The 21,046-nt window shown below is 40.7% G+C and overlaps 2 protein-coding genes across 13 annotated transcripts in view; both read left to right on the top strand.

Annotated features, from left to right (window-relative positions):
- MCF2L (MCF.2 cell line derived transforming sequence like) overlaps positions 1–2,114 on the top strand; it is a 106,513-nt gene extending 104,399 nt beyond the window's left edge. For 11 of the 12 annotated variants that reach the window (XM_033147743.1, XM_033147734.1, XM_033147735.1 and 8 more), the window contains 3 exons: positions 936–1,048; positions 1,672–1,775; positions 1,894–2,113. In XM_033147743.1, the coding sequence (XP_033003634.1) occupies positions 936–1,048; positions 1,672–1,775; positions 1,894–1,988 (312 nt within the window). In that variant the 3' untranslated portion in view covers positions 1,989–2,113. Of the gene's footprint in view, positions 1–935; positions 1,049–1,671; positions 1,776–1,893 lie in introns of all 12 variants that reach the window. The other variant, XM_033147737.1, reaches the window with a different exon arrangement.
- Positions 2,115–10,249: 8,135 nt separating this feature from the next.
- On the top strand, positions 10,250–20,600 carry LOC117046036 (coagulation factor VII-like). Its single transcript, XM_033147733.1, has 8 exons — positions 10,250–10,439; positions 13,379–13,539; positions 14,492–14,516; positions 14,597–14,710; positions 14,841–14,981; positions 15,969–16,075; positions 18,235–18,355; positions 19,933–20,600. Exons 1-8 carry the CDS (start codon positions 10,370–10,372, stop codon positions 20,511–20,513), a joined length of 1,320 nt encoding a protein of 439 aa, XP_033003624.1. The 5' UTR covers positions 10,250–10,369; the 3' UTR covers positions 20,514–20,600.
- The last annotated feature ends 446 nt before the right edge of the window (positions 20,601–21,046 follow it).

Raw genomic sequence — 21,046 nt, 5'->3', positions numbered from 1 at the left:
TGTCAATCAGAATGTATGGTATGCAGCAGATGACAACCTTTTGTTTTATCTGTAAGCTGCCTTGAGCCCTGTCAGAGAAAAAATGTGGGGTATAAATTATTATTATTATTATTATTCAGTGACACTGGTAGAATGAACAGTGAGTTGATAATAGTTTTGCAGCACTTATTCTAATGTAGCCTAACTCTAATTGGTATCTACAGTATGTTGTTATGGGGGGGGGGGAATGGGAGGAAAATGAACAGGGTGCACTTTGGTGTACGACTGGAGAAAGGCTAAAGGCTAAACCAGAGAGAGTAATGTGGTGCCCTCCAAACTTCAACTCCTACCATCCCAGGCTGGTTGGGACTTATAGGAGTTGTAGTTGGCACCATGTTGGCTAATCATGGGCCAAACTGACACAGTTATGTCCCATGGAATGCTGGTGAAGTAATTCAGAACTCCATAACCCTTTCCCTGTTCTATTTCTTGGTTGTACAGGACTGTGACAATCCTGGAAAATGTATTTTATATAGGGTTTTTTTATATGCATAGTCACTCTAGAGCAGTGTTTTTCAACCTTTTTTGGGCAAAGGCACACTTGTTTCATGAAAAAAATCACGAGGCACACCACCATTAGAAAATGTTAAAAAAAATTAACTTTGTGCCTATATTGACTATATATAAAGTATTTTTTCAATTTTTCCCACGGCACACCAGGCAACATCTCGCGGCACACTAGTGTGCCGCGGAACAGTGGTTGAAAAACACTGCTCTAGAGGAAGTGATTCTGCTTCTCAGTTATGAGGGAGAAATGCTCCACATGCATAATAAGTCACATTTTAAAAAACTGATTTAGCTTTGGCACTTTGATCACCATAAAATCTGTCTCATAGTTAATAGCTATTTGATTATTTCTCATTAAACCAATTGTATCTTCTACTATGTATGTTTAGACTCCTGGTAAATACACTGTTGTCGCTGATCATGACAGAGGAGGCCCTGAAGACCTGGTGCTGAAAAGCGGAGAGTTAGTTCAGCTGATGCATGAAGGAGAAGATGGACTTTGGTATGAAGACCAATATTTTAAGACGCAATGTCCACAAAAGCATCGTGGCCTGGTGCAATGTCCAGATGTGTAACTATAGTTAAGAGATTCGGAAAGGACAGTGAGATTGTTCAGTTCCCATTTGCTGATTTCTCAATATTGTTTCTGACCTCTTTCAGTTCCTGAAACTGGTTTGCAAAACATGAATACAGTTGATAAGAAAGTATTTCTTTAACCATGGTTAAAGTTATCAGATGGATGGGCGGAATTCACTAGAAAAGGGGACTTTATGGAGAAGGGAGCATGTGACTCCCAACTCTCTATCTCTCTAACCTGGAATGTTGTTAATTTAGAGCAGAGTTTCTCAAACTTGGGTTTCCAGCTGTTGTTGGACTACGACTCTCATCATCCCTAGCTAGCAGGACCGGTGGTCAGGGATGATGGGAATTGTAGTCCAAAAACAGCTGGAGACTCAAGTTTGGGAAATCCTGATTTTAGAGTATTACAATATGCACCAGAAGAAATACAAAAAAAAAAATATTGACTGCCTCTAAACAAGGGCTACTTTGCTTCCAAATGAGGTCTAATATTTTGACGCTATAATTTTTTTAATAGTTTAAAAGCAAAAAAAAAAATTTCCCCAGGTATGTAAAGAATCTGACCACAAGCAAAGAAGGTTGGGTTCCAGTCAACAGTTTGTTGGTGCTGCTTGGCAACTCAAAATCTGCTATATCTCTGAGCAGCTCAGGTATGATTTTCATTGTAAATGCTTTAGTTTAGCAGAGTGGCACTTAATTTGTCAAAGATCCCAGTACCAAGTTAGCTACAAATATATTTTTCTGTAAATTTATGTTCCTTCCATCCAGAGTCTGCAGCTGGTTCCAGTACACTGAGCTCATCTTCAAGCTACAGTGAGAGTTGCAACGTCAGCAGCATCAGCTTCTCGGACATAAAGGGCTAACCTATTAAAACCTCCATGAAGACTCTTGTGAAACTGTCAAACTTCTAATGCAAATGCTGGATGTTAAATGAAACAGAGAAGCATCACTTGCATCTCTCTCCATTCCGTAACACACACACCCATGTTTCAGTGGTAGCTTACAAAATCTTTTTTTATTTTTTAAAAAAAGACATTGAATAATAAAAAAGAAAATTTTATATAAAAAAATAAAAAGACATTGAATGAAGATGTAAAGGATTGCCAGCAGTATGGAGTAGAAGAAGTGTGCCTTGTTGGAAAGAGAATCTTCTGGAAGTTGCATGTTGGAAATCTTTTTATCATTTTCCTAGAAAAAAATGAACCTGGACAGGGATAATGTGGGAGAATACTATGAAGAAACCAGGTTGTGTCCATTGTTGTGAAACTGTACAGTAAAACAATGAATATATGTTAATGTATAATTAATGTGAAGTTAATTGATCATGTAGAAGGAAACAGAAACATGATCTTTACAGGTCATTTTACATGAAATCCTCCTTGAGGCAACGTGTTAATATGCAGGAAATCTCTTACAGCATCAGGGGAATCTGTTTTGATCTGGCTGTTGTTTCTGGCTTAGTTTTTTTCAACCACTGTGCTTTATCTAGCCATGAGCTTGTTTGTAATCTTTGCTTCAAAAGAAATAGCAATTCCACTTGAACAGAGACTATACTTTTTCCTTTCCTTTCCTTTCCTTTTTTAAAAGCAATCTATGGTGATAGCTCTTTGGAGGTATTTTTACCATCAAGGACAATTGTTTACAGAATGCTGGTAATTTCATAAGTTGTTTGGTAAAACAAACCCCATTTTTTAATTATCAAGTAAATACCGGAACATGTTTTATATGGGTTGAACTTCCAGAAATTAAACATTCTATAATAGCAGGCAATTGTCTTTTACTGTTAGAAGATGCCTACAAGCTTCTAAATGAAACCTTTCTAAATCCTTCCTGGTGCTTAATTTTCTATGAAATGCAAGAGTGTGTCATTTGAGCAGGGAAAAATCATTGTGGACATAGTTTTAAAATAAATGAAGATGAAAACCATTCGCATTTTATTTAACACATGTGAAATAGAGCAATGCTGTGTAAACTGCTATTCCCCCTCAAGATACGATTTATAAATCTGCCTTACCAAAGGCCAGTAGTATGTAAACTGATGTATAAACCACATTAGATTCATCCATACATCTGAATTAATTTACAGCTCATAGCGTATGTACATCATTCATATATTATTGAAGAAGTGAATGTTTGGTGGTCAGCACTTAATGAATACTAGGCAATTAGAATCTGGCAAGATAAAACTAATTTGGATTTTGCTTTTTTTCTGAAGTGTAAATAGCATCTCAGATTGTTGTTTCAAATGTCGGGAACAAGTTCTGGCTTATAGTTAACAATCAAACTGTGACTGGCTCTGGTCAGTGCAGAATTTTATATCTATTTGTATATGTTCATATTTATATATATATATATTTGTGTGTGTATGTGTATTAATGTAAAATATGTATTTATACACTTCTGGCTGCTAAAGATGGCCTCTGTATGTCCTGAATTTCTTAATAGGGCAGCAATGTAAAGGTTGTACAAGGCTTTACTTTATATAATTTCCAGCACAGAAAAGTGCATCTCTTGAAAGCATCTTAAACGAACGAGATTGTGCCAGCCAATGCACTGTCTGTTCTGTTGTGGTCATAAAAAAGCAATAGTCTTTTGTAATTTATTTTGTAAATAGGAGTTTGGGAGTGGGGACCCCTTTGTTGCAAAATCGTCCTAGAAGGAAGGATACAATTATGATGCATCCACAGGACTTCATCATCATTAAAACACACACACACACCCCTTCCTCTGTCAGTGGCCCTAGCTTGGGATACTGCCAAACAATAAATGCATAGACTTAATAAATTGGTTTATTGCTTCTCTGGCTCAAGTGAGAGGAGTTATAATGGGGAGGGAAAACCACAGAGAAAGCCCTTATATTAGAGGCTGTCTCTTTTTACATTGTCCCTGACAATACCTTTTCCTTGTTCATGTGGTTGTACATATACCATTGCACTTTAATATGACCCACATTTCAATTTTCTACTGCTGTTGTAAATTACAATTACAGAATCTGATGTCTTTATTGTATATGTATGAAACTTTGAATAAAATTCAGCATTTCTTGCTGGGTCTCCTCAACATGATGGCGGTGTCTATTTTGTGTGGGCGTGTTAACACGGTACCACAGTGCGTCAGAAGTTGATGCAACAAGTCTGAAGGGAGGAATCCTATGTACAAGAAGCTGGCGTAAAGCAAAGCATTTGTAAATTAAGCCAGCGGAAAGCTAGACCAGATCCAAACCCCACTCAGTTTAGGCTTTTCTCTAAGCCTAATAGAGGGGAAACAAGATTTTCAAATAATAATAGGAATAGGAATAATTTATTATTGGCCAAGTACATTTTCCAACATACTTGGAATTTGTTTCGGCTACATTGCAATGTAAACATACAGACACTGTTCCTCTCACAATACAAAGAAGCAAAGAAACCCCACCCATATTTTACCTCCCCTTAAGCTATACAACTATGAATTTAACAATTTAATGGCACAAGGGAAAAAACTATTCTTGTGCCTGGCCGATTTTGTATATGAAGTCCTGTAGCGACGTCCAGATGGAAGTAAATCAAGCAGATGATGACCGGGATGTAAAGGATCTGCTACAATTCTATCTGCTCTCTTCCTAACTCGGGTAGGATAAATTGTCTCTATTGAAGGCAAGCTAACACCAATTACCCTTTCTGCAATTCTTACAGCTCGTTGGAGCCTTTTCTTGTCTCTCTTGGAGGATGTAACGTACCAAGCTGTTATAGAATTGCAGAGAACAGTTTCAATGATGCCTCTGTAGAATTGGCTCAACACTTCCTGGGACAATTTAAATTTCCTTAGTTGACGCAGGAAATACAGCCTCTGGTGGACCTTTTTAATAATACTATTGATGTTGCTTGACCAATTTAAGTTATAAGAAATTATAGAGCCCAGGAACTTAAAGGACTCTACTACTACAACCATGTTACCAAGAATGGAAAGTGGTGGCAGAACGGAAGAGTGCCTTCTGAAATCAATTACCATTTCTACTGTCTTTTGGGTATTTAGTACCAAATTATTTTTGGTGCACCACGAAACAAGATGGTCTACTTCCCTCCTATACACAGATTCATCGTCCTCCTGGATAAGCCCAATAACTGTTGTGTCATCAGCAAATTTCAAGATTTGTAAATTAAGCCAGCGGAAAGCTAGACCAGATCCAAACCCCACTCAGTTTAGGCTTTTCCCTAAGCCTAATAGAGGGGAAACAAGATTTTCAAATAATAATAGGAATAGGAATAGGAATAATTTATTGGCCAAGTACATTTTCCAACATACTTGGAATTTGTTTCGGCTACATTGCAATGTAAACATACAGACACTGTTCCTCTCACAATACAAAGAAGCAAAGAAAACAATACAAAGATAATCTGTGTTGGGTTGCCAGATCATGTGACTGAGCCGAACTGGCTCAGGATGCAACCTAAATACTCCCTTTCTGGTCCCAACTCCAGACACCAGATTCTTTGCTCAGCATCAGCATATCTTTGGCTGAGCTAGAGATCCGGTGCACCCTCAGCTTCTCAATCTGGCAGATCTTGCCATGGGAAGTGTCCCTTTGTGCCTGTCCTCTGTTTTATATATATAAACTTTAGGGTTGCTTTTTGTTGTGAAAGATACCAAGTCATTGAATCCATGGCAAGTCAGGATTGAATTTGCTAAAGTGTACGTTGCAGATGGAAAGGGGCTTGATGGATAGCAATGGGGAGACTGTTGAAGGCAGTGTTTTTTTTATGGAGATACGCAGGGGTACGCATACCCCTAAACATTTTGTGGATCCAAGTTTGGCCTCATTGAGAGGCAGTATTTCAATATGAGTAGGAAAGTGAGAGTACCCCTAAACATTTTTTTTTAAAGAAAAAAAGCACTGGTTGCAGGCATTAGGCAAAATTATTTCAAGCCTTAGCTTCTAACCAGTATCAGTAACCAGTGTTTTAACAAATTCTGGCAGAAAGGGGTTCTAAATAATATAGTGGGGTTCCCTTTCATGCACAGCCTCTACCTCAGCTTGGGTTGACGATTCAATACTATTCAAATGGCATTCTTGCAGACCCAGCGATGAGCACAGAGCACAAATAATGTCTCTTGCAAAGGGCCTGAGGTTAGCCTCACTCAAATGGCTCTCTTCATTCCAAGCTGTCTGTTTAAGGGCAGCCATAAGCTCTCTCTTGCAGCTTTTAAATTGCTTTTGCACATTGAACATGGAAAGAATGCAAACATTTAGCTACAGCTAGTGGGTCAGTTTGATTTTCTGTCTGCCCGGTAATCTTAGGCCAAGTAGCGGCTAGTACTGGGTGTTTTAAGAGGAAATGCATAGCTTCTAATTTCTAGCCATCCTACTTTCAGCAATCTGTGTTGCTGGAACACGCAGGAAGGCATATTTAACTGACCCATTTTCATTAGCAACCATGGGGTGGGGTAGGGAGACTGGCTTAGGATCCCAGTGCTCTGAAGGCAGCCCTGTATAGGGAAGTTTTTTATGTTTGATGTTTTACTGTGTTTGATGTTTTGATTTGCAGGAAGCCGGCCAGAGTGGCTGGGGCAACCCATCAGATGGGCAGCATATAAAAAATGAAAATGTTGTTGTTATGGCAGTCGGCAGGGAGAAGGTATAGTATGCTGTTTTCCAGATTTAAATGCCCCTCTCTGCTGCTGTTCTGTCAAACTGGCAGGTGTTTTTCCTGATAGGCTACACATCTGTATGTGTTTTAATAGGGGAAATGACATGGTTTGATTATTATAACTACCAGTACTTTTAATAAATAAAATGGAGAAGGAACTGGCAAACCACTCCAGTATATTGCCAAGAAAACTCCATGGACATAGAAAAGGAGAAGCTTTGAGAAGAAAGTGAGAGTTTCCAAGGCATGCTCTGGATCATGGGGTCATGGAGAGTCAAACACGACTAAGACGACTAAACAACAACAAATAAATAAAAACTGTCAGCATATTGTTCTCCCAATCCAGTTCATGTTCTGCCAGATAGCTGCTATAAGGAGACCCTAATTACATATTGTTCGCATGGAATCTAATTTGGTCCTTGAAGACCAAAGGAAGGAGAGGAAGCGGTTGCAACCTGCATAGACTTCTGCCGTCATCTCTATAATACCATCTCAGATGAAGAAAAAAACAGTGACCACTGCCACTATAACATTTCTCATTCTCTTAACCCTACGGTCTCCGAAACTTCCTCTCGTCTCCTCTCTTGCAGAAATTCCCTCTCTCTCACTTCCTTTGTGCATTGTATTTTTAACCACCAATATCACAGACTAAACCCACAGTATTCTGCCACTGTATCCCAAGTTACTGCAGTACAATTATAGAACTCCCATGTTGAGGCATGTTCATATTACCACTTGCTCCACATCCAATGCGCTCTCACTGCTAGTTTTTTGAAACCACATTCACATGGCATTAGTCACAATTCATATTGATCCTGTCGTTTCTTGACAAATACTGCTGTTTGGTGGATTTTTCTCTTACACCAACTTCAATCTGACTAGAAAACTGGATATAAAGTACTGTAAGTAGTAATGTGGACATTTGAGGCAGCCATCACAGCATGTGCAATTCACAGCTTCATGGATAAGAGTGGGCAGGGGGGTTGCAGGGTGCAGAAACACTCTCCCCCAAAGGTGTGTGTGTGTGCGGTGAAGAAATCCCCCCCTCCACCTCTTGATGTGAACAATTCTGTGCTAATCTGTCTGGAAACACAGTGGAGAAGAATAATCTCACTGCATTTTAAGCCACTGTTGTCAACATAACCTTGCACTTCTGTAGCTATCTCCTGCACATTGCAAATATGCTCCTTGTCCCAACTTTCAGAAGCGTAGCCATGTTAATCTGTTTAGCAGAAGAATCAGCAAGGTACTGAAGTGTCTTAAAAGACGAATGAAATATTGCATAACCTTTTGTGGACTAAAGTTAACTTCGTGGGCGGGGGTGGGGGATACTCCTGGTACCAGACAACCAAAGCATAGTCTGTACTTAACATTGCCTGGTGCAAGGAATGTATTTCGTACCAGGAATAGGAATTTGAGATAAGGAAAGGCCAGTTCATACTGTCCACCTAGAAAATTCCAGTAGTAGAATGGAAACATTATTTGGTTTATGCTTCGTTAGAGCCATAGAACAAATCTAAGGATTAACCGCTTTTCCTTAGGACGTCCCTATATTCATCAGAGAAATGTTGGGAGGTATGGAGTTATGTGACACACACACACACACACACACACACACACACGAGCCAAGGAGATAAGTAACTAGAAGACATCTAAAGGCAGCCCTGTATAGGGAAGGTTTTTTAATGTTTAATGTTTTACTATGTTTTTATATATGTTGGAAACTGCCCCGAGTGACTGGGGCAACCCAGTCAGATGTGTGAGGTATTAATAATAATAATAATAATAATAATAATAATAATAATAATAATAATAATAAATACGACATTCCTATTTTAATCAGAGAAATGTTGGAGCATATGTCATCATCACAAAATTGCAAGGTTCAAAAATACTGTTCAGGTAGGTCCCCACATCTGACCACCAAGAAAGACAGGTCGATGGCCCAATTAGTTATAATGGTGTTACATAAAAGCAAGCACAAATTGGGATTGTTTGTATTCTTGGCAGCCCCTCATTGCTTCCTAGATTAAGGTGACAGTGTGCACCAAGGTCAGTGCCAGACCCTGTTGAAAATGGGCTCCCCAAAATTCGCTGTCCTATTTATGAGTGGCAAAATGAGGGAGGCGGTGAAAATTTTCCAAATATTCCTGGGGGAGGGACGGGTGGCAGAATTATCCCAACACTTTCAGTATGACTGAAAAAAAGAAATTTCTCCACACACACACAAAAGTGCCTCTCGGTGAAACTTTATAATTAGTTTGTAGCTGAGGACAAAGGAAGCTTATGGCCTAAGAAAAGACTGGAAGGAGTAAGGCCAAATAAGGGAAGGGAAGCAGTGTTGCCCTTCTGAGGCGCACCATTTTTGTCTTATTTCTTAACAGACCTGCCCCACCCCGTCCATGCGCCAGGGCTTGCTTGTTTTTATCCTGTGGGGAGCCTACACTGGCAGAGCAGCCTCCCCACTGCAAAAGCTCGGCCCCAATGAATGGAGGGCAGCAGGGCCAGTCCTCTGGGAATGCAGTGGAGAGGACAAAGTGAAGGAGCCACTTCCACTTCACATAAAGGGGACATAACTGGGCCAGAGCTGGAGTCACACGCAAATCTGAAGTGTTTTTGATGGAGACATGCGAGAGGCCTTCTCAGGGCTGTATACCATACTTTCTGTGAGGAGGCCAGATGCTCACTTTCCTTTTGTGAGGAGGCTTGTTTTATCTTTCTCATTTGCCACATAAGAGGTTTTAACGGTTTGGTGTCCTGCGATTTTCTTAAGGCTCTTCTAATTTTACTTTACGCATAGTGCCAGATTACTAAATAGGCCCCGTGATCAAACGCATCAAAACAATAACTGATTTGATCCCAAGAGGAAAATACAGTCGAGTATTGGGAGATAATTTTGACTTCCTAGGATTTAATTCCGGCACCGTATACACACTTTAGATACTTTTGTTTTCTTCATTGTGTTCTCTGGTTCTGTTGTCATGTGTAGAAAAGCAGGCCTTTACTCAGGGTTAGGAAACCCCATGGTCAGAGGCTGAATGCAGCTGTCCAGGACACAGCCCTCGACCCTCTTCCTAGGCCATTCATTCCCCTTCCGGTCCACACACCCTTTCCCCAGGTGAAAACCCTCAGTGGTTGGACTCTGCAGTCTCCTCAACTGATTTTTTTCTGGCTGGAATGTGTCCTCGAACTATGACAAAACCTCTTTTTGGAGTAATGAGGGATAACGTATGGGATGTTAGCGTATGTAGAAATATATTGGCTTTTTGGTGTGCAAAGGCAAGACTCACACCTGTTGCTCCACAACATTTGCCCCTCGCCCCACTTATCACCAGCATGTGGCCCCCAGGAGGTTTCTGATGAGGGAAGGCGGCCCTTGGGTTGAAAAAAGTTTCTCCGCCCCTGGTATAAACTGAAATAAATGAACTAAAATCTGATATTTCTTGTTTGTTCAGCTTTCCGCCCAAGATAAATGGTTTGTTATGGCTTCAGTTTTCTCTCTTCCAGTGTTTCTGTACCCCCTCCTATGACTGGAGCAATTGCAGCAGAACTTTGGTCACAGCGATCTTGCTGAAATATCAGCACACAATTTGGGACACAGGCATTTTGGTTTCATCATGATTTCCTGTCACTTCAGCACTCAGTTTTTCTGCCTTTTCCTGGTGTTTCCGCTTTCACCCGCTGCAGGTATGACTCACGAAAAACTGCCATAATGTATAAACTTGAAATGTTTCCTTTTCTTGTAATTTTCTTATTGAAAGTGCAGATCAGTTTTGAGAAAGGATTCAAAAGCTTTTAACGTTTCCTAAAACCAAACTGTTTTGTGTGACAGAGCTGCTCATGTGATTACCATAATGATTTAGAAAAATCTGCTCCTAAGCTTAATGGTTAACCAAATTCCCCAGTGCCTCACAGATAGATCAAAAACCAAGTTTCAAACTGAGAGGTCAAAAAATCAGCAAATCTGACAAACTCTTTTTTATGTATTTCTAAAACCATCACTATCAATTATTGCTTCCATGTAGTTTTCTCTTTGTTGGTTATTGTTCTGTTTTTGTTTTGTTTAAATGGAACCTGTAGAATAATATCATGAAGAGAGATACCTATATCGCTGTGTTGTCTCCAAATTTAAGAATTCAGCATTTCACCAGTAATTTTTATCAAAATTACTGAAAGGCTTTTTTGGGGGGGAGCAAATTTTCTGGCATTCACAAAGCTAAAGAGGAAGGGCCGTAATCACAAAAAAATTGTGATTTACATTTTGTGAATTATTAGCAAACAGGTTGTGTGAACTGTCCATTGGCTCAAGTAAGTGATGTGTGAGTCTAGCTATAGACTAATCTTCTTTACAATCATAATCTGTAATTATTCAAATTTATGTATTTGTGATACACATCATTTGAAAATAGAGATTAAGTTATTCTTTACTAGAAGGATAAAATGTGACAAAAGCTAAACATGGTAAATATTTGTTCTGGGGTTTTTTGCTTAATCCAAAAATTCAATTTAGTTACTAAACTATTTGAATGCAACATAACAGGAATAATATTTCTTATAGAGTCAGCTTTTTATTTGACACAGAGTCAGCTTTCAGAGTGCACATTCTTTGTCAGACAGTTGTTTGTTTAGGGGGGAAAGAAAAAGAAACCTTATGAAATATAGACATGCTGGGTTGTATCCAACAAGTCATACTCAGAGTAGACCCACTGAAATACAGGGACTTGACTTACTTAAGTCCATTTATTTTGGTGGGGCTACTATGAGAATGGCTTAGTTAACTATCAGTCCCCACTATATTTAAGCCCGCTATTCATGACTTCGAATTAATGAAGTAAATTTGAACACTTGCACTCAAGTGAGGAGCTAATCTTAAAAAAGATAGACTTGGGGTGGGATTGCATGCTTACAAAGATGCACATGCCTCTTAAATAACCGTTGTTTGGATGCAAGGAACTATGCAGTCAACTTTGTGAATTTCAATTATATTTCTTGAACATTTCATTGGAAACTGCGTTCGAATCTGATGGGGAGCAAGGAGTAGTTTCTCTGTGGGCTGGACTGAGAGGGTTGTTTTGTAATTCAAACGAAAAAATTACAATGCCCCAGTGAAGTATTTTTCTGGCTTGAAGCATTTCTACTAGGACTGTGCCAAGTATTCCTCAATTTTGACGAAACAAAATAGAAAATTCTTTCCAGTAGCACCTTAGAGACCAACTGAGTTTGTTCTTGGTATGAGCTTTCGTGTGCATGCACACTTCTTCAGATACGTCAATTTTGACGTTTATTTTGAAATTGATCAAAACAAATTTTACCTACACTGCCCTCAGCCTCATTTTCCCTCACAAATATTTCACCTGGTTGGTTGTGGTGATCACATGATGTGTATGAGCAGGGGGGTTTTCAGTCAGAATGCCCCCAACAATTAGGGGAGAGACCAGACCAGCCTCATTGAAGCCCTGCTGTGCCTCTGGCTCACAAGGAGCCCGAAGGGGACATCCTCTACGGGCTCCAGAGAGGGTCTTCTTGTGAGCCAGAGGTGTAGCAGAGCTTTTCTGAGGCTCTTCAGCCCCCCAATTAACAGCTGACGTGTGGGCAGTGCCGGATTTACGTATAAGCTAAACAAGCGATAGCTTAGACCCCACTTTCTTGGGGGCCACAAAAAAATTGAAGAAGAAACAACACTGGATGTACATTTCCAAAATATAAGATTAAAAAATAAATAAATAAAACCTACATACAGCAACAGTGGTTTGTGTTGTGTAGGCTCCTATGATGTAAGTAATGGGCCCCCCCCCTGCTAGCCTGCTCCCTAAAATATCACTGGTTTGCTCATTTCTATATATAGGGTGCCTACCTTTTGCATGGACTGGTTGCATGTGCAAAAAATGGCTTTAGATACCTATTAGGTCCATAAATTACCATATAGCATATATTCAACACAAAAAAACAGTGACAATTTGTTGTTGACAAAGGACAGCTGGACATATAAAGGGCACCATTACCTTCAGTAGCTTAGGGCCTCATCAAACCTAAATCCAGCCCTGCATGTGGGAAAGCCATGCCTCAGCTGAGCAAGCCCCCAGATGCTCCGGCTCACGTGAGCCTGAGAGGCGCGGTGGGGGCTCATTAAGCTGCTCATCTGAGGCGTGGAAGACTCTCCTCACCTCAGATGAGCAGCCTCAACAAGCCTCTGCCTGCAGAGGAGACACACACACACACACACACAGCCTGAAGAGATCATCTTTGGGCTCTGGGGTGGGTCTTCTGGGGGAGTCACGTTCCTGCACCTTTTTGTCTTGGGAAAAAAGCTCAGTTTACAGACATAGCTTTATGATACCATTGACAAAAGTCATATGGATTGCTACTGCCAGTAAGGTGAAATAGCAGTGAAGGCAAATGAGGGCAAGAAAGTATTGTTGGGCTGAGAAACGGCAACCTGGAGAACCAGAGGACACTGATCCACACAAAAACCCCTACAGAATGAATTTTATACTCTCCAAAATGGACATAAAATACAGTAATCTGGGTTCAGTTCCATTCCCTACTTTCCTCAGCTGTGGAGATGTCCCCAATAACTGTGATTTGTGGAGGCAGAAAGCCAATGATGTTTGTTTTTGTTTTTTAAGTCTTCTTAAAGCATGAGGAAGCAAGCAGTGTGCTACAAAGGAATAAGAGAGCCAACTCCTTCTTTGAAGAGTTGAAAGCGGCATCTCTGGAACGAGAATGCATGGAAGAGAAATGTTCATTTGAGGAAGCCAGAGAAATCTACAAAGATGGTGAAAGGACTGTAAGTAATGTGAAGTAATGGAAGGGCATCTTCCCATTTTGATTACATTTGCCTAATCTGTATTAGAAGCAATGGTTTATAACATACTGAACCATGGTTTGACATTACATGAGGAACCACTGGCTTCATGCCTTTCCTCCCTAATCCCCTTGCTCACTCCAATTCTCTCCCAAATCCAAACCAGCAAACTGTGGGTTGTGCTCACCCTCCAAACCAGAATTGCAGGCTCTGATAGCAAGTACAAAGTATAGTTTGCCAATTTGAATGTGATATGCAACTTCATGTTTGGAGGAGAATTTGCCAGTTCTGATACTGTATAATAGCAAAAAGGTTCAGTCTGGTTCTTGTGTCTGGTAAAATACCTGTTCTGTCTTTGGTAAGAGAATGGGATTTTGGAGATTACTTGTTTTAAATGCATTGGTGGGAGTGATTCTTCAGGCTTTGCCAGGCCTTGGGGATAAGTCTCTGAAGTGCATAATATATCTTGTACAAACACACGTAAATGTAATAAATGTACACACAGTACATGAACAACATGTGGTGTTCACCGTACCATTTCCTATGTTGCATCTGACGAGACTCAATTTGAAATATTGGGCGCGGCATTTATAATTTCCTTGTGAAACGTTAAGCAAAAGAACACACGCCCGATTGGCTTTTGCGTCACCAAAGAAGAACCTATTGCAGGTGAAATTAACAAAGCAGACAGAAAAGCCCCATCTGTGATACTGTGGAGTGTCTGAGTGGGATCAGCCAATTTAAGAAGCAATTCTTGGTTCAAAAATAGGGAAGTTACAAGTAAACCCACGAGTAAACTAATATTTTGAAGGTTATCATTATCGTAGATGACTTTCCCCAAACTGTTATAGTGTAGATTCTGTTTTACTTAGATATTCACGTTTTTATGCTCGTTTTGATTATTTCTCCTTTATCTCTGTCCTCTTCTACTCAGATGGAATTCTGGAAAGTATACACAGGTAAGCTGACTCATGCTAATAGAAAATTTGCTATTGGAGCTCTTCCTAGAATTTTTGCTGACACTTGAGTGTTTTCATAGATGCTAATGAGTGTGACTCCAACCCTTGTCAGAATGGTGGGACTTGTCATGATGAGTACAAGAAGTACAATTGTTACTGTCCTGAAGATTATGAGGGTAGAAACTGTGAAATTGGTAAGATATTACTATATCTGTCTATCTATCTATCTATCTATCTATCTATCTATCTCTATAACATTTAGAATATAATTCTGCAGGTCTTTTGCAAAGGATTTGGTGAATTAATATGTTCTCATATATTTAGGCCCAGAAACCAGACTGAAGTGCATTTATGACAATGGCAACTGTGAGCATTATTGCATCGATATCCCAAATGCAGTACGACAGTGTTTCTGTGCAGAGGGATATAGGCTGGGAAGTGATAAAGAATCTTGTATCCCAGAAGGTAAGGTATAGAACACATCACCACACCAATTGTATTTCAGGTTACATCCATGTCCTGATAGATGCCAGAGAATATTTAAAATAAAAAATTAAAAAAATCTGGCAATTTAAATTTAAAATAAAATGGTATGCTAAAATATGATAGCAGTAAACTTTTTTTTTAAAAAAAAAAAGATTTCATACTATTCCCCATTCAGATAAAATTGTTCTTTCCCACTTAGCAGTTGCATCTTTACAAGCATATAACTAAAATATTTACTTTAGGGCTTCAAATACTAATCCAGCTATACCAATTTTAACGTCATTGGCCAGGAGCTAACTACTGGCACTGCAAGGGAAATGCTTTATGCCGAGTCAGACCGTTGGTTCACATAGCTCAATACTGTCCACACAGACTGGCAGCAGCTCTCCAGGATTTCAGATGGGCCTTTCTCATTCCTGGATATATTGGGGGTTAAACTTGGCAAGTGCTCTACTGTCCTGTTCTCCATTTTCAGTAACTGTACTGCGTGAATACAAATTATATCTGTCATGCTGCAGCAGCGCAGGGTCATCAACTTGTGGCTGGCTGGAGTGCACATTGTGACTTTGCTGGGATATATCCACCAGTTTCAGTCCAACTACTCCCGCTTAACTGGTTTGTTGACTAGGCCAGATGTGACAGTAACAGCCTGTTGGGAATGAGGCACAGAAATTAAAAAAATAATTGCATGTCACACTCTTTAAATGCATTCAATCAGTAGATTCAGAGGATTTCACAATACAAAACTGCCACCTGAGAATGAGCTTTTTTCATAGTAGTTAGTAAGAAAAGACTGTAAATTTGTGCTTTAAAACATTGTCACAGTATTATAGTCTGAAAGCTCAGCTGTATGTTTCAAAATATTATTTACTGGTGTTTTGTGATACACTGATACAGACCAAACTCAGAAGTGGGGAAAGGCTCATATCATGTTTCATGCATAACAAAAGCTACATCTTTTTGCAGTTGATTATCCTTGTGGGAAAATACCACTTCTGGCCAAAAAAAGGGAGGACCGACGGGGAAGAATTGTAGGTGGTTATACCTGTCCTCCAGGTGAATGCCCATGGCAAGTGAGTCTTCTAGTAACTTTAGTACAATTCCCTGTCTGTCTGTCTTTGCATCAGAATCATTGAAATGGTGGAGGGGCACAAACAAGTTTCTCTTGACTTTCCATACACTACATGGTGCATTAAGGTAAAGGTAAAGGAACCCCTGACCATTAGGTCCAGTCGTGTCCGACTCTGGGGTTGCGGTGCTCATCTCGTGTTACTGGCCGAGGGAGCCGGCGTACAGCTTCCGGGTCATGTGGCCAGCATGACAAAGCCGCTTCTGGCGAACCAGAGCAGCACATGGAAATGCCGTTTACCTTCCCGCCGGAGAAGTACCTATTTATCTACTTGCACTACTTTGACGTGCTTTCGAACTGCTAGGTGGGCAGGAGCTGGGACCGAGCAACGGGAGCTCACCCCATTGCGGGGATTCAAACCGCCGACCTTCTGATCAGCAAACCCTAGGCTCTGTGGTTTAACCCACAGCGCCACCCGTGTTAGGGGAAAAGAAAACTGTGCCAGATCCCTACATTTCAAAAGAGACAAAACAATATCCAAACAAAATCTCCAACATAACGTTCACAAAGTGGTAAAACATTGCAAGGTGTTCAGTGCAGACAGGAGAAGCTTGTCTTGTTTTTTAAATGGCTAGACAACCATTCCTATACTGATACTCTATACTTTAAAAAATCATTTTTTAAAAAAGTTATAAAATTAGACTGATAATAGGAATAGTAACAACACATTTATTGCAGAGCAGTCAAACAGCACACCTATTCATAAGGTGTGGGCATGAGCAAGATGTTGCATTTTGAATGTTGGGAAGCGCAACCTTGAGGGAGAACATGCACAACCAACTAGAAGCAAGTGTGCTGCTCTTTTTTACTTTTTGCACAGGAACAGAAAAGCCCAACGTGTAATGTGCTTGAATGGAGGTCAAACCCAAAGTTATGTGTGCTGTTTGTTTTGCTTTAGATATTGGGCATGTGGTTCTCTGGGAAAGGATTCTTAACTCTGCATCTTTACACAGTATAAACCACCTCCCACTTCCCACTGTCCAAAGCTGCTAATAGCTCTGGGGGCAGAAAAAAGACAGGCATAGATGCTGTTAATTCAGCTCTCCTGCTGTGTACTAAGTTTTGTAACCACTCTTAGGATGTCTAGACCATAGCTGTCAACTTTTCCCTTTTTTTAAGGGAAATTCCCTTATTCTGAATAGGATTCCTCGCAAGAAAAGGGAAAAGTTGACAGCTATGGTCTAGACCAGTGTTCCCCAACCTTGGGCCTCCAGCTGTTTTTGGACTACAGCTCCCATCATCCCTAGCTAGCAAGGCCAGTGGTCAGGGATGATGGGAGTTGTAGGCCAAAAACAGCTGGAGGCCCAAGGTTGGGGAACACTGGTCTAGACCCTTGCCTTTGCTTTGGTATCTCAGGTGCTCTCCTTGGCCATAAGGACATAAGAGCCCTGCTGGGTCAGAACAAAGCCTGCCAGCTTCAGCATCCTATTTCCTGCAGTGGCCAACCAGATGCCCCTGGAAACCCACAAGCTAGAGATGAGAGCAACAGGATATTCTCCTGCAGTTATCTCCAAGCAAGTTAGTATTCAGAGGTGTTGAAAACATCTGGTTCTGGTGGTAGTACCGGTACATAACTATCACAATTTATCTTTCAGGAGTTCATCTAATCTCATTTTAAAGATGCCTAAATTGGTGGCCATCACTACATGTTCTGTTGGCAAATTCCGTAGTTTAACTATGCTGAATCGCCCTTTTAAAGCTGTTTTTAAAAGGACTGGGTTTTTTTCTCTGTCTTAAATCTCCTGCCATCCAACTTCATTTGATGCTCCTAGGGTTCTAGTATTATGAGAGAGAGATAGAAACATCTTTCTCCCTACTTTTTCCACACCTTACATACATTCATAGTTAGTCACGCCCCTCCTTACTCATCTGTTTGTTTGTTTTTTCTAAACTCTCCCATTCCCACAAACATTGTAACTTTCCCTCATTTGGAGAAGTTGCTGCAGCCTTCTGATTATTTCAGTTCCCCAAAATTATAAGTGTTATTTAAACAACCTAACCATTCCATTCAGTTGAACACATTACGGGTAGATGTGTTGACAGGTCCTTCGTAAATCATGTTTCTTGTAAAGGGTTTTGCAGTGATGGTTGTTTTATTTTCAGGCTCTCATGATAGAAGGTCAAATGCAGAGGTGTGGAGGTGTTCTGATTGCTCCATCATGGGTAGTTACTGCAGCCCACTGCTTCTCACAAACACGCCGTGAAACACTCAGGATAAAGCTGGGTGAGTACAGTCCTCAGTGGAATTGAGAAGATAAGCTTAGCAAAGAGAGGCTTGCAATTATGCTGTGCTGAAACTACATAGAGCTCGATCCATATATTTGGCCAGTTGGAACAAGCTTCCCTGGTGAAAGGTGGAGAAGGAAGTACAAGTTGTTGTTGTTTTTTAAAAAATAAACATTATTGAGTGCTATGCCATGCAGGGAGCTCAAATGGCTAATAACTGGATCACTGGATATGTAGATCAAGTAAGACTGTCAGCATAAATAATTGGACATCAGAATCTGATCAGTGTGACACATTCCACTTCTGCAAACCCGGCCTGTAATATGAATCCATCTGTGAGGAGACAAGGGCATTCAACTATGCCCTTCCTTTCCTTGACATATAGTAAATCCCAACTCTCAGTAAGGTAAAGGTAAAGGGACCCCTGACCATTAGGTCCAGTCGTGTCCAACTCTGGGGTTGCGGCGCTCATCTCGCTCTATAGGCCAAGGGAGCCGGCGTTTGTCCGCAGACAGCTTCCGGGTCATTTGGCCAGCATGACAAAGCCGCTTTCTGGCGAACCAGAGCAGCGCACGGAAACGCCGTTTACCTTCCCGCCAGAGCAGTCCCTATTTATCTACTTGCACTTTGACGTGCTTTCGAACTGCTAGGTGGGCAGGAGCTGGGACCAAACAACAGGAGCTCACCCCGTCGCAGGGATTCAAACCGCCGACCTTCTGATCGGCAAGCCCTAGACTCTGTGGTTTAACCCACAGCGCTACCTGGGTCCCGCATAAGTAAGGTAAGGTAGCTTAAACTAAATAAAATATTATGCAGGTAGAATGCCAGCAGGGGCATCAAGGCTTTCCTGTGCTTTGTCCCTGTTGGACAGAGGTCACGGGTTTCTCCAAGGTGCAGTGAGCTCCTGGCTCCCTGGGAACATATTTGTTCCATTGAGACCAAAGTGGCAGACCTGGAAAAGCTAAAAGATGCAGAGAAGCTGGCAGATAAGGCCTTCAGGGATGTTACAGCTGTGTCCCATTCCCACAGTGATAGGTCCCCTGCTGTCAGGGAAAATGAGGTCTCAGGGAAGAAAATCATTGCTCTATGGAAGAATACCTGCTGGAGGTTCAATAATGGAAAATTATTCTGCCATGCAACAAGAAAATAATAGAAAGCAACCATTAATGACTATGCAGTGCTTCCAGACAACCTGTTTGTTGAGTGGTCATCCTGATTTGTTTCCAGGGAGATTAGACAGCGTTGGCTACAGAATAACAAATTATTCTGATTAGTTTGCATGGAAATTGGATGGTGATGATGCATCAACACTAATGTTATTCCACACAATCCAGTGCATTTTCCTGTCGCTTTACAAAATGTCCAGTCTTGGGAAAGTGGGTTCTTTGATGCAAAACCTCCCAATCAACTATAATTGTACAACCTAAATTTGCCAGTGTGTGACCCCCAAATAAGGACAGTCTTTGTGCTATTAATCCTCTCTGAATATGAGCCTAAAGACCTGGCTCGAATCTGAGATCTGTGCTATTAAGAAACCTGATACCTGACACGTAACAAATGTTCCTGCTTTTCCAGGTAAATACAGGATAAACCAGGAAGACGAAGGTGAACAGGAAAGAAGAGTTGCTAAAATCATAATCCATGAAAAGTATTCTCCAAAAAAAGTTGAAAATGATATTGCCTTGTTGCAGTTAGTGACCCCTGTCAATTTCACAGATTACGTGGTGCCCATATGCTTGCCTCAGCAGCGGTTTGCTGCAGATGTGCTGAGCTTCGTTGAATACTCCACAGTGAGTGGATGGGGGCGTCTCTTAGAAGGCGGGGCTACGTCAGCCACACTTATGCAAGTGAGACTCGTCAAAATGCATAGAAAAGAATGTGCTCAGCACACTAACTTAAATATTACAAAGAACATGTTCTGTGCAGGATACCTTAATGGGACTCGAGACTCTTGCGAAGGTGACAGCGGTGGGCCTCACGCCACTGAGTACAGGAACACATGGTTTCTAACAGGGATCGTGAGCTGGGGTAAAGGCTGTGCAGCAATCGGCACATATGGAGTTTACACCAATGTAGTCGAATACATTGGGTGGCTAAACAATCACATGCAGAATACCTCTAGCACTGCAGTTGTACATGCACCCTCTCGGAATTAAGGCCTATTGAGTTCAATGGGATTTAATCACAGATAAATGTATACAGCATTGCAGTCTTCATTAGCACTTTCCTTGAGGTGTTTTTTTTTTTTTTTACACTTTCAGCATTCTTCGAGTATCGTGTATCAATTAAAGGCTATATACTGAATTAACACTTACTTTTATTCATTTTCCCAAGTTTATGATTTTTAACATTGCGACCAGGAAGGGAGCATACGCTGTTTATAATCGTAGTGTTATCTTTAGCAAAATAAGAAAAATAAGAATTTGATTTGATTCTTGCAGTCTTAAAAGTTTCAGTATAAATCAGAGTGGACATGCATCATTCAGTTTGCATAAGGCAAAGTACTTAAAGTGATAGGAGATGCTGTCTTGGCTTTGTTCCTTTCTCTCTACATGGTTTGTGAATGCTATGTACATTCCCATCTCCGCTCTTACGCTTTCAACAACCCTGCGAGGTAGGTTAGACTGAGTTAACCCATATGCACATAGAGCTGATTTAGGGTACAGAGAAGAGCAACCAAAATGATCAG

Source organism: Lacerta agilis, chromosome 4 (assembly GCF_009819535.1).
Source record: "Lacerta agilis isolate rLacAgi1 chromosome 4, rLacAgi1.pri, whole genome shotgun sequence".
Lineage (NCBI taxonomy): Eukaryota > Metazoa > Chordata > Lepidosauria > Squamata > Lacertidae > Lacerta > Lacerta agilis.
Note: the sequence above shows the minus strand (reverse complement) of the source record. Positions and strands in the feature narration are given on the sequence as shown.